The 14299-nt window shown below is 43.1% G+C and overlaps 1 protein-coding gene across 4 annotated transcripts; it reads right to left on the reverse strand.

Moving 5' to 3' along the window:
* Positions 1-3730: 3730 nt before the first annotated feature.
* Positions 3731-10989, reverse strand: CCDC28A (coiled-coil domain containing 28A). 4 transcript variants are annotated; one of them, XM_064708311.1, is made up of 6 exons: positions 10867-10989; positions 9828-10016; positions 7014-7177; positions 5965-6119; positions 5300-5322; positions 3731-4469 (listed from the first exon to the last, which is right to left on the reverse strand). In XM_064708311.1, the coding sequence occupies exons 2-6, from the start codon at positions 9983-9985 to the stop codon at positions 4415-4417; spliced, it is 555 nt and encodes a 184-aa protein (XP_064564381.1). In that variant the 5' UTR covers positions 9986-10016; positions 10867-10989; the 3' UTR covers positions 3731-4414. The 4 variants fall into 4 exon arrangements, with proteins under 4 accessions (XP_064564381.1, XP_064564382.1, XP_064564384.1 ...); XM_064708312.1 differs by lacking the exon at positions 10867-10989 and adding an exon at positions 10734-10847; XM_064708314.1 differs by lacking the exon at positions 10867-10989 and adding an exon at positions 10748-10829.
* Between the last annotated feature and the right edge of the window lie 3310 nt (positions 10990-14299).

Consider the following 14299-nt stretch of genomic DNA (forward strand, 5'->3'; position numbering starts at 1 on the left):
TATGTATTTCATTAAAATGCTGTGAAATTCAGCACTCTACTAAGTGCTTTTGTGCCTTATTTTGCATAGCTTGAGCTGATAGAAAGCTTGAGTTAAGGTATGGAAATACAGAGTATGTTTCAAGAAAAAAAATGAAAGGAATTTTGTGGGAAGTTGTAATTCATTGTATTCTATCAGAAAATGCAGAAGTGCTATGCCTCAAGCATGTTACTTGTTTTTTCTGTTACATATCCTGCCTTTGGAAGAAGAGTGGTTCAGTTTATAACAAGCCTTTCTTCTAGAGCTTCAATACATTGTCTTTCACTGCCCTTGTGAGGAACTTGGTCACCTGCCTTCTCATCCAAAGTCACCAAGAGATCATAGACCAGTCAGGAGGTCCTTTTGCTGTAGAAGGGTACATAAAAAGCACATATTCCCTGGTTTACTTTGCATTTAGCCTTTCAACATAAAGTAGCGTTAAAGTAAGAATGTTCTGTGGAAAACCATTAATTATTTACGTGTCATTTTCTTCAAAATTAAGAGGCTGGAAATTTTGACAGATTCTATGGTTTTTATAAACATTGCCTCCATAGTGAATTTGCTAACCAAAAAAGTGCTAAAATTGATATCTCAAAACTTTTCATATCAAAACCAATTTTGTCAGTGTTTTTTATCCTTTTGTCCCCTAGCATTTTAGAATATTAATTATTTTAATTTTTTTTTTAGGTTTTAAAACTTCCTTTTTGCAAATACCTCTTCATGTAGACTTTATTTGCTCTTGTGGAAAAGATTATTACATCTTGATGTAGGGGGGGTTGCATTTTAACTGTCACAGCTCAAAACTGTCTTGATCTGAATTAATCCAAAGTGAGTACTGTCTAAAATTGACTGTAGATGTAATTTGGATTGTTAGGTAGGATTTTTGGTTTAAAATTTTCATGAAGATGGCATAGATTTTTGTTCTAATATACACCTATTTTCCTTCACACCTGCATTGCAATTTTGAGAGTTCTGTATAATATTTCTTGTATTAGCAGTTGCTTAACTGTTAGACTGTATGTGTTTTAGTATTACAGCTTGATTCTGCAATATTGCATTGATCAGGATGATCAGATAATTTGCAAACTACTCATTCATTCACTCTCGTCCCAGCCTCTCAGTTTGTTGGGAATTGTTCTTGGTTATTTCATGTTCTGATTTTTGTGGTTTAATATGATTAAAGAGCTGTAAGTTGGAGGTCTCATATTAATCTTACTATTTCCAAATATTAGGAAAATTATGGTCTATTACAATGACTGATTTTTGATTTAAAATTTATATCTAACATCATCTACTAAAAACATACGGTTTTCTTTTTTTTTTTTTACTTAGGAGAGAGAAACGTACAGGTCTTGTGGATGTGTGCCACAAGTCTCTTTGTAAAGCTTTATTTAAGCAAAGTTCAGTGCTGATTCAGGAATCTGAAATGTCTGGTCTCATTGCAGAATCAGTCTTTCCCAAAGGAGTACACCTTAATTTCTTTGACATGTTTCCTCCTCGGTGTTTTCCTGTTGGCTTCTGCTACCAGATGAGTCCCTGGGATTGCAGGTGTGCTCCAGTGGGGCCAGCACAGCTGAGAGCAGGAGAGGCCCTTTGCCATCTCCCTGTCCCTCTGACCTCTGCATCTCATCCCACATCTTGCCAATAACAAGCCTGGTACTGTCCCAGTCCCCCTCCACATCTATTGTAAAGCTCTGCCAGTGAGCCCTGCTACTTCCTGAGCAGACTCTCCTCCCTCACCAAGAAGGATGAATCCCATGTGATGTCAGCAGGCCTGGTGCTGCACAGGCAATTCCATTGTCAGACACCCCAAAATTTTAGCAGTGACACCAACCATGCACTAATAGACTCAGCCCATCTGTTTCTTACAGTGTTGTTGCCTTCAAGTGGAAGTACAGAGGGGAATGTAACTTGTGCCCCAGATCCCCCACAGTGATGCAGCAAAGAGCACCTTCTTCCAAACACCAAACCCACTTATCAGTGTGAGTTTTTAAACCACAGGACTGGCTTAACTCACACTGGTAAATATATTAAACATTTAATGGTTATATACTTTTATCACCACAAACAACTCTTCAGGAATCAACATACTAGAAATGAGCTCATTTTCTGCAGCCACTTACATACTTTTCTAATTACAAAAGACTCCACAAATATGTTACAGTAGATTTTTTTTCTTTTCCTGCAGGAGCCCAGAAATGTGATTAGCTCATTACCACATAAAAGAGTTCAGTATCTCAATAGTCTTGCTACAGAATTTTCTTGTATGAATCCAAGTTAATAAGCACCAACCATTAATGGACTGTGTCAAAGACACAAAGTTGTATCCAGGAGGAGGTAAGGGAAAAAGAATTTCCTAATTTCTCAATTATTTGCTAATTAGTGCATTCTTTGTAACTTGTAATTGCCCATGGGCTTAAAGCAATTGCAGAAAAAGGGGCTTGTATAATTGTATAATTCTAAACAGCTACTTGAGATAGGTATTAATTTATGTCTGTATCTCAAATTATACCCTCTGTCCTTGCATACCTTGCTGCAGAAACGAGATAAAGACATCCAACATATTTGTAAGTAAGTGATTTGAAATGTGTTTGACATAGTAAGCCTAAGTAGTTTGATGTCAGAGCCCAAAAATGGAGAAGAGCTGCCTCTAATAGAGAATATCTAAACTCTGAGATTACAAGTGTGGTTTGGGACGAGTGTGTGTTACAATGCTGTGATACACTGCACTTGCTGGCGAGAGGCTGCTCCTGAGCACACAGCTCTGCTCCTGCATCCAAGTGAGCTGCAGGAATACAATTTTGTTTGTGTAACTGCAGCTCTGCTAGTCACTTTTGCCATACCTGGTATGAGGCACGAGGCTTGAAGATGCTACTTTTTGCCTGTTGTTCAGAAGTCTGCCCAGAAACAAGGGCATAGTGCTGATGTGAGAAGGTGCTGTGCAGAACTGGTAACTGCCCAATTCCTGGTCAGAGGTGCGTGTGTGTGGAGAACAAACATCAACCTTGGCTTCACTCTGTGAGAAGCTTGTTGTATTGTCATTCTCTTAGGCTGACTCTGGATTTCACAACATCACAGGTACGTGCTCAGCTGCAGGCAGGGACTCCTAGGTGCACTTACCAGCACGCAAACTCCTGCAGAATCTTGGCAATGAAGGAGATAAATCGTGTAAAGAACAAGAACAACCTGAGGGGACAAGCACTGGGATCCTACTGGTTTGTAAATCATGGAGAGCTGCGTGATAGGTGAGACAGGGAAATTGAGGCTGAATCTGTAGCCAGAGCACTCAGAGGTGGTTAAAGGACCCTTCTGTCCCCACTGTGCTGCAGGCTTGGTGCTGCACAGTCCAAAACCACATCTTGTGGCTGAAGCCTCTTCTCCAAAGATGCCCAACAAAAGGAATCTTCTATTTTCTGGCCACATGCCCACTCTGGGCTGATGAAAGCTTTGCACTCAGGAAGAAGGATAAAAATTCCATTCCTTGTTCAGTAAGTGTAAAGTCAGTGTGGAATCTGAATGTATTACCTAAAAACTGAATATAAAATAAATCTAGAACCAAAGGCATGGTGATAGAAATTTTGGATCTAAAACCAGCCTGATTTTATACTAATACAGATTTTTTTTCCCTCTGGCTGTGCATATAAAGTTGACACCAATTAATTGGTATCATCAATTGGTATCATCTATTTACAACATCAGAGTAACTACAAAATTGATTATCCTAGATTTATTGAACAGTAACTATTTACCCAGTTTTGGATTTTCACAATACTTAATTTATGTAGACTGTTAGCATGCACGCTAATTCTAATTTGGTGAGATTTTATACTTATTCATAGTACGGAAAAACATAAACTGCAAACATTTGGACAATGCTAAAACTCATCTTCCTCACACAGCCAAACCAATAGCAGCTTCTGCAAATGAAACATCATATATTTAAAACTTTTCACTTTATTAACAATAAATTATCTGTGGCATCACCAATCAACAAAACACTAAAGAGACAGTGAGCAGATTGTCTGTATAATGATCAGAAAGGCAACATTATCAGTACCTTCATAAAAACTGGAGAAATGCCAATGAACTTATATACACGTACCACTTGCAACCATATGAACACTGGGAAGAAATATATTTCTAAGTTTCTCCAGTTTTTCTGTTAAGTAAGGCAGTAATAAAAAGCACAGCATCACAATTAAGTACAACTCTAGGTACTGAGCCCTGGCATAATGCAATGCTCAGAGAAATGTGCAAAATAAACACCTGGATTTGCACTTTGATTCTTTGTTGTGTAAAATTAAAAAACAACACAAAGTCATAACTCTTCTTGATTCCATTGTCCAGAAAAACAAAAGCAAAGCTGGAGAATCCAGACTGACAAAGATGTTCTCTCTCAGCCTGTAGTACCATTTGGAATATCTTGAGCATCAGCTAAATGTAGCTTTTGGCTGAAGCAAATCATTAAGGAATAACACTTTCACATACATAGAAGGCATGAACAAGACAGCAACAGAAATAACCAGACTGCAGAGTATACTGAGCGCTACACTCTGCCACTGCCATCCTGCCTTATCAAAAGCACAGTGTGAAAGACAAGCTGAGACATTCAGCTTTATCTCCTCTGTGGGCTGAGCGCACATTTTCCAGTTCCTAACCTCTGCTGAAGTACCTGACCCCAGAAATAAAAAATTAGGTCAGCTCACTCTCCACGGTCAAGCAGTTAGAAACAACCACACACATTTCTAGAAAAAAATGAAAAGGTAATATAATTCAGTTATCAGTGGGACAGATGCCTCTAAATATTGAAGGAATATTACTATGGATGTTTGTTCCAGAATGTCTCAATAAGATGCATGCAGAAAGAGCCTGCTGCTGATGGGTTTTGCCACTGACAATACACTATGGTACACAAGTGGAACATGGTAGCTAAATAAATCACCAGGTGAAAGAAACAACCTATAATTACATGTGTTAAGATACAGTCACTTATGTATTGGAAGAACCTAAAAATTGATGCTGTATTATAGTACTAATTTGAAAGCACAGCATCACAATTAACTACAACTCTAGGTACTGAGCTTTGCAGTGCTCAGAGGAATGTGGAAAATAAACACCTGGATTTGCACTTTGATTCTGTGTAAAATTAAAAAACAAATAACACAAAGCATTATCAAAGGAATCTGAGTCTTGTAAAGGCATCAGTTACTAGGGAAACACACTGCAATTTGACTACAGTTAGTAATTATAATGCAAAACAAACATTTTAGAAAAAGGATACATGGATGAATTTAGTTCTTCTAGCTGCAATAAAAATGTAGAAATTATGAGAAATGGCACTTCAGTTAGTCGAAGAAATGCAACAATTATGTTGGTATGCTGAAATGAACACATTAAAATAATGAAGGATATAACTAATAGTTTGGGCCGAAAGGTATGATTTCTTACAAAAATCAAACCTACACTGAATTCTATACAATGAGCTAAGTTCCAAATTAAGTTTGGAAATTAAGTTTCCCAATGTGCTGATCTCAAGAAATTTAAAGAAATTTTAACAATTTTGGTTTTTATGGAAATACACTAGACAAAGTGTAGAATGTACAGAACTGTATTCTTTGTTGTGTGTCACCTTCCCCAGATGTAGGAGGATGGACTGCAGGGAAAGTGGTCGTAGTTCCCTAGTACATGGGCTGTCCCTAAGCAGGCTGACAGGCTCAGGCAGCTTGCAGCCAGCCTGCTCCCCTCCCCAAAGCAACCAGCAGCTGTAACAACTGAAAACAATTCCTGTGTTCTCTCAGAACCCAGAGGAGGGCAAGACACACCTTGGTTCACTGAAAAGCTACGTTCTCCTCAACTGTAAATCACTGCACACACAGGGGCGGAGTTTTCCTGAACCAAGCTTTGCTGTGGGCTAAGCTCCATGATTTCTGCCTTCCCAGTACTTACATCTGACAGCAGTCTATCCAGGTTGGAATCACTGGCCAGTTTTCTTTTGTCTTCAGGGAGTTCTTCCATCTCCCCATAGAGCTCCAGATTGAGGCGAGCAAGTTTCTCCTGCATGCTCCGCACGTGCTCCATCTGCTCTATGGAACATTCATTTCCTAAAACAGCGAGTAAAAGCTTCATATAAAGAAACCCAAGAGCGAAAATGAAGGTATGAAGATGCAGCTTTTTACATCAGAGAATTTAAACATCAATTTTACAAGTACATTTGCTTTCTTGGTGGTTTCACTATTGAAGTTTCTGTCATCCCATTTGTTGCTACGTTGTGCTGAATTTACAGTAGCTATCCAATGTTCTCAGAGTTTTTTAGAATGCATGTGGTTTTTCTATACTCTTGAATTTTTCTCTGATTCAGAAAGGCCCTGTACTTTAACTTAAAATTCAGTCAAAAAAAACTTCTTTCCAATTCTGATTTCTCTAAGCGTTGCTTTCTTGAAGCAGATGGTTGATGTAATACAAACTTTTCAGGTTCTTTTGTAAAATCAGTGTGAAATTGACACGTTTATCAAACACTAAACTTGCAAAAGTACACATGCATTTTTCTACTTAGTACAAGGGAGAAAAGAATGCAAAAATGTGCAATATTTCTTCTAAAACCTCCATCAACTCTGAGGCTATAAAAATACTAAGAAGCTAAGACAGAGTAACCTGGGTAAAATGCAGCTTGCATTGAATTTCATAAAAGTTGTTACCAATAGTCTTAAATGTTCATATGCAACAAAACTGGGTGCTAAACACAGTTACTTCTTCCCACATAAAATAGTTATTTTAAACTTGGTATCTTAAGGAAAGGTGGAAGGGATAATGGAATGGCATGTTAATAATCTCACAACACAGACAACGTTACAATGTGACTGCAATTTTAAAATGCAGTAAGATGTATTATGTGGATTTCATGTGGCAATCTGTCCACGCAGCACACTTGTTTGCAAATGTTACCACTGTACAGCTATAAAAAGTAACTATTGTACACACACAATTCATGCACTTACCAAATGCCTGTAGTTTGCCAGAGTGGAAGTCATTCAAGAGACTCAGAAGTCCCCTTTCCATTTCCTGGACATCTGATACATCTGTGAGAAAAGAATGCTGGATTGGTGCTGCCTGTGCCCCTTTTGCTTCAGCTCCTGGAGGTTTGGCTTTCTCTTTGATTACGCTAAAAAAAAATAATTGAACAAAACAAGTATTACTTCCTGCTTTCAATTTCACTGTAAATTTGAAATGTAAACAAGTGTACATCTGAGCTTTGAAAATTAAATGAGAAATTCATAGTGCATATTTCAGTCATTGCTTTTAAGATAAACACTGGACCTCCAGCTTGCTTACAAATAAAGAACATCACTATCTCAGCACTTTGATACTGCAAAATGAAGGGTTCCAACAGTCTGCTTGGACCACACATCTGTGATGGCCATCTTAGTAACCTACAGTGGGCCAGCACTACCCAGCAGTGACAATAGGGCATTAGCACAGAGAAGACCTCTAAGATCAAGTCCAACCATTAACCCAGCACAGCCATGTTCACCACTAACCCACATCCTCAAGCACCACACTCATGATTTTTTAACATTTCCAGGGATTGTGATTCCACCACTTCCCCAGGCAGACATTATCTACATAAAATCACCCAAAAAGCATCTGCAGGCCAGAGAGAACCCCCCTCAAAAATCATACTGTCCCTCCTATCACAAACATCTGTAGACTCCAACCCGTGTGGAAAACAGCTGGTTATAAGCTTTGGAAGGTGACCTTGCCACCACATAAATTTTCCTACAGTTCTTTCTTTCAACCCACAAATAACATCCCAGTTTTGTAAATCTCACCATCAAAACCACTCTCCCACTACTCTAATGTACCAAATGAAACTAGTCCATGCCCAAACATCAAATTGCTAAAAATACTCTACAACCCTTCCTGCAAGAAAATCATCAAAATCCCTGGATCCCATACACTTCTCTCTAGACACAGCATTTATTCAGAGCACCAAATGCCCACAGGAACTATATGGATGAAAATTAAAAACCATGTTAAATCCCTGTGAACAACCAATATGGAAACTAAACAGCTACCAGTGGGAAGCAGCATGTTCCATCTCTGACCCAGAGACAGACAGACAGACAGGCTGCATCCTAATACAGTTTAGGTAGGAGACTGTCCTGGAGCCTTGTGATGAATCTGTTCAGAACCTGATCCAGTGAAAAAATCTGAGCCTAAAAATTTTAATTTACGATACTATGGGATATTAAAAAAAAAAAAATTGCTGACTTAAAAAAGAAGCTCTATTTAATTAGTGAAGATAATGGGGTTTAAAGCACAGTAAGGCCTATCCTTCCCATGCTCTGCAAATTCTCTCTTTCTTATGGGAAATAATAATTCTTTGTCCAGCCCAAGAGCTTCTGTAGTCTATAAAACATCATACAGACTATATGCTATAGAAACAACCAGCAGTCCAACAATCACCATATCCAGTTCAACTCAGAGCAACTCAGTTTAGGCTCTGCTTCAGTTTCAGACTTAATGGTTTGTAATACAGACAGGTCATCCATTTTTCTACTCAATTCTGATGTGTAATAAAATAAACTATTAGTCTTTGAGAACTTACTTCATTGGATTCTTGCAGTAAAGTGAAAATTAATTAAATTCTCTTACTCCATTATCACAGCAGCAGTTCATCCTCATATTATTGTGTCAATTACCTCTCCTGCTTGACAAGTTCAAACAATTATCTGTATTAGCACTGCTTGGTAAGTTTAACAATTCAGCAAGAACGGCCAGGACTTACAGCAAAAAGGACATTTTCTTCTCTACACAATCTTTTGGACTACAAGAAATTAATTTCTAATAAATCCCAGGATAATATTGAGACTTGAGTAGACTGTTCAGTCAACTGCAGAAGCCACCAATTTATAGCACATTAGTATCTACTAGTATTTCCCTCTAAGTATTAACAGTTTTCCTGAAAAATAACGTATAGACTTTGCATTGCAGAAATTAATTATTTATCAGGCCAATACTGCATCCTTCAAACAGACTCTCTGTGCTGATGCTGACAGTTCTGTATTTAATCTTCAGCTAAAACTCAGAGGTCAGTAAATTTTCTGCTGCCTCTCTCCAGCTAACATTTCCCTTTAAAATTCCTCTTCCTTTATTTATCTACTGTGTCTGCCACAGCCAAAAAACTCATTTTCTAACATGCAGGTAAATTAATGTTCTCAAACTGAAACCAACTTATCACCAAAACACCACAAACTATTCTGATGTGGTACTTTCTGAAGAACTGAATGTCTCTCTTTATGCAAGACACCCCCCCAACTGAGAGGTCTCCAGTCACAAAACACCTGGAAATTCCAGTTCTAGCTCATCCTGTTCAATTTATGTCCTTCATTTCCTGCCACAGTTGTCAGTTCCAACCTTGCAGCCATGTAATATTTCATTTGTTCCTCACAGCTGTACATCTGGGGCTCTACTATTCCCATATGATGCCCAAATCTGATCACCCAACTCATGTCTTTCACCAGGCACATCAGGCTATACTCCGCTTCAGCTAAATTGCTGTTGGTATGAGTGTAGAGCATTGTGTAACATTCCAGTAAGTTTACAAGAAAAGTGTAGAACACTTTCCTTTGCTGTAAAATAACCACTATATTGCATTAAAAATAAATCATGTTGCTAAAAAAGACACATCATCAAAACTTCACAAGCCTGAAGCTCTTCTGTCACAGCCAGTCTAAACAATCTTTAAACTCTCAGCATTGCCAAATTCCTGGCTCTCACTCCCTCTAGGTCTGCAAATGGCCCAAGCTTACCGTTTTAACTTTGGTTTTTGTACGGCAGGCTGTGGGGCAGGGTTGGAAAAGGCTGTACTTTTACTGACTGGCACTGAGCTCTTCTTGGAGTTAGCAACCTGAGCAGAGTGACTGGAAGATGATTTGGGGCTCCTCCTCTTGATCTTCCTTTCTTCCATTTCTTCCAATTTACTACATCTAGACTAATGTCTTCATAGGGAAGGAAAGAAAGTGAGAAAAAAATCCATTAAAACTGGCATTCACAATAAAAGCAAATAGAAAGCCAGCTCGTGGAAATGAAACATGTAGTTCCTTCAGAGATGAGCAGTCACTCATGTCTGAGAGCAGGAGAACCCAGTTTCCAGGAGAAGCTGCCCGGCCTGCTCGATGAGCGGAAGGGGCAGGACCTAAACCCTCCATCCGCCAACAGGTACCTCCAAACGATCTCAAGCGCTGTGTGCCGTGGGTTACGGCTAGGGAACACCACGAGTGCTCGGGCCCACGAACAGAACAGCGACAAGAGCTGCGGCACGGGAATGCCGCGACCCAGCCGTGCCACAGCACCGCCTCTGCTGAGGGAAACTCAGCCGGTGCCGGATCGTTGCTGTTGTGACGCAGCTGCTGTTACCGCTGCTCCACACCTGCTATTGCTGTCACACACTGCCGTGACACGCTCATTGTTATTATGGATTGCTATCACTCCTACACCACCGACGGGCCCTACCCAACTCCGCACAGCCCACCCGTGTGCCGTTACCGGGCGCTCCCCCGCCGCCTCCTCGCCGGTGACAGCCCCTGACAGCCGTTACACCCCGGAGGCGACCGAGAGCTCCCAGGGCACGGCGACGGCACCCCTGGGCGTCATCGCCGCAGCCTCCCGGGACGAGGAGACCCCTGTGCGCAGCCCCGGCAGACGCAGCCGCGTACCGCCGCTTCATTACCGCGGAGGCTCGGGACGCGGCTGCGCTCCGGGAGCAGCGGGAAGCGGACGGAGCCCCGAGCTCCCAGCCCCTCGCCCTGCGCCCCCTGCCCCGGCGGCGGCGCCGGCCCCGCCCCCTACCTGAGGGAAGCCCCGCCCCCGGAGCGCGCGCGGAGCCCCGTGGAAGCGGCCCGCTCGTCCCGGCGCGCGGATCACGTGACAGCGGGGCGGCCCGGCCCGGCGGTGGCGCCGCGAGGTGCATTGTGGGAGTCCCGCCCCAAGGCACCACCTCCCCTGCTGGCGGACTACAGCTCCCAGAACCCTCCGCGGCGCGGGGCAGGGTTGCGTGCCGGCGTTCAGTGGCCGTCACGGCCAAGGGCTTCTCCCGAAATATTTGATCCATGTCCACGCGTGTTAAAACATGCTGGCAAAAAACACCGCACTGCCGACCTTGTCCTTTTCCCTGCTGACGCCGTGCGGTAACGCTCTGCCTTTTCCTCTGCCTGTAATTAACCCCTGCTCTCTACTGAATCGGCCTCAGCTGCTTTTGGTCTTTAGGGCTTCACTGAGCACCGGGCACCTCAAATTAATGATTTACACGGTACGGAAAATCACAGAGTCATTAGGGTTGGAAGGCAGGGTCTCCTAGAGCAGGTGGCACAGGAACACGTCCCGGTGGGGTTTGACGTCTCCAGAGAGACTCTGCGACGTCTCCGGGCAGCGGGTTCAGTGCTCTGCTGCCCTCGGCGTAGGGAGGCTCTGCCTCGTGTAGAGGCGAAACTTCTTGTTTGATTTTGTGGAGTCCCAGTCAGGGGCCTGACTCATTTGTAGCCTTTATTACCGGTGTTTATTAGCAAAAGTTTACAGCCAACTGAACGGTGCTTATACAGGCGGCAGCTGAGCCCTCCGGGAAATGATCCTCGGGTGTTGCAAGGCATCGCTATCCGCAGATGGGGTCAGCAGTAGGAATTCTCCCCAGGAGGACATGCTGGAAGAACTCAGTATATTCACATGGAGCTATGTGGGCTAGGAATGCTGCCGGTGGAGCAGCAAGTTCCAAACGACAAGAGGACATAGTATTAAGCTGCGCCAAGGCAAGTTTAGGTTTGACATTAGGAGGAATTTCTTCACGGAAAGGGTGACTAGACATTGGAATGGGCTGCCCTGGAAGGCGGCGGAGTCACCGTCCCGGGGGGTTGTTCAGGCGAGACGGGCCGGGGCACTGAGTGCCGTGGTGGGGTTGAGGAGGCGGTGCTCGGTCACAGGCTGAACTCGCTGATCTCAGAGGTTTCCCAACCTCATTGTTTCCGTGCTCCCGTCGCCCTGGAGGGTGGAGCTGGGAGGGGAGCGGAGCGGTCGGCAGAGGGGCCATGCCCCCCGGCGGCAGCGCGGGCCGTGCCCGGGGCTCTTGGGGCCGTGCCGGTGTCACCCGCAGGGACAGGCGGGGCGGCCCCGGCAGTGCCGGTCCCCGCCCGCAGGGGGCAGCGTCCCCCACGCTCCCGCCGCCGTCCCGGTCCCGCTCCCAGCTCCGCCCCTGTCCCGCACCCAGCTCTCCCTGCCGCGGCACCGCGGCAGGAACGGATGTCGTGGGCAAGGGGGACAGGGGGACCCATCCTCGTCCCCGCGACAGATGTGACCGGAACGGCTGTCGTCCCAGATAAACCCTGCTGCCGCGCTGAGTTGGATGCTGCTCTCAGTATCATTTCCGACCTGGATTTCAGTCCTGAGCCGTTGGCGGGCAGGAGCTTAATTTTCAAGGCAGGCAGTGTAATTAGCAGGGTGTGCCTACCTGGCCTGAGTAATGAACGAGTTCAGCCCCACCAAGTCTATTTCCTGGTGCTGTCGCTATTGCGTTTATGGTCATCGCTTCTCACCTCAGTGCTCCCTGCCGGTCGTGGCTTTGTGGACTTGAATGGTCGGCACACCTTTCCAACCCATGGTTGATAGCCTGAGCTGTATTCCCCACATATGACAGTAGTTTGTGGCCTAGAGAAATGAGCTTATCAGCTATCTCTACAACTTGTCAACTTGAATTTCTCAAACCTGCAACGAGATCTTCTTTTTTACTTGAGAAGCGTGTTGTTCATCACGGTATGTTTTGTGATGAAAACCTTCATTCACACACCACCTGTGAGGGGTGCTATAATCTGCATCAACCATAGTGAAAAAACATTGACCAGAAGCTTTACCGGTGTTTGCAAGTATGGAGCTACCTCATGACTTAACAGGAGTGCAGCACCTAGAATGCATCCCTGTCTCTGTCTAAACTATCCATGATATCAGAATGATTCTCCAGTCATACCTTGATACTGAACCTTTTTATGGACCTTGAATTAGACCTCAGGAGCTATTAAATAAAGTGTCTCGTTGAGACTTGGATGGTCTCACAGCTGTGAGACCTGGAGACCCAAAAGGGGAGATTGTCTGTCAAAAGGAGATTGCATTTGGAGTGGTTCTCAGGTGAATTACAGGGACAAAATGTCCACTGAAGGTCACCCTGTAGTCAATGTAATTCCTTCAGCAGAACACAGTTTGGGTCTGAGGAGCTGGATCAGTTCTGATACATTATGACCAGTGTTGTTGCAAGAGGCGTGTGATATACTGCTGATACACTGACAGCTCACTTGTGGGAATAAACAACCTGAGGGTGTTTGCCGGTGAGCAACTAAGAAAGAAATTTTTCTCTGTGAGGCTGGAGATGCATTACACCAAAAAGGCAGTGGTACAAGACTTCAGGGACAGGTAGAGAAGCTGAAACAGTTGATTCTGTAATACAAAGGGCTTCTGATATCTGGTTTGGCATGCGTTACAGGGAAACAAGAGCTAGAAAAAGTCACACGGGCTGTGAGCCAGACACAAATCCTCAGTTGCAGGGCTGCCCAAATAGAATCCTCATTTGCACACATACATATATGTGTATGCAGAAATATATAGGGGGCTACAAAAAGTGGACAAATTGAGACTTACAGGCAGATTTCTGCAACTATTTGAGAAATTTGTATGAGATAAATACTGCTTCTCCATGGTAAGGGAGAAATGTTGGGAATGTTTGTGTTCATGCAGCTCATTTCTCACATGCTGTGTGAGCGAGTACATGTACCTGCCATGCAGTTGGTATACAGAGGTGTGGTTTGTTTTCCCCGTGTGATTAAAGGTGTTCTGTTTGGATGGAAGGTGGCTGGGTGTCCTTTGTTTCTACCACAGCAGTTGAAACAGAATGACTGATGGTCTGCTTTTAAATAAAAGGGAAATGTTTCCATCACTAAGCATTTTTAAAATAAAATTGCTTTCATATTCAGGAAGCAGTTGGATTCCACAGTTAACTCTGCTTCAGTTCAGTGTCTCAGTAGGAGGGAACAAATACTACAGAGAGGACAATAAATTTTAGCAAGCAGGAAATATTTTGCTCCAAGTGAATTACTTATCCCTGCACACTACACCACATTAGAATTATTATTAAGGTGCCTCTGTTATTTTTATATCTGATTTAACAGAGCCTACAGGGCAGATAATTGGAAGGCATCAGATTTTATGTTTTCATAGAGAAAGTAATTCAATAGTGAATAATTAATTT

This window comes from Zonotrichia leucophrys, chromosome 3 (genome assembly GCF_028769735.1).
Source record: "Zonotrichia leucophrys gambelii isolate GWCS_2022_RI chromosome 3, RI_Zleu_2.0, whole genome shotgun sequence".
NCBI lineage: Eukaryota > Metazoa > Chordata > Aves > Passeriformes > Passerellidae > Zonotrichia > Zonotrichia leucophrys.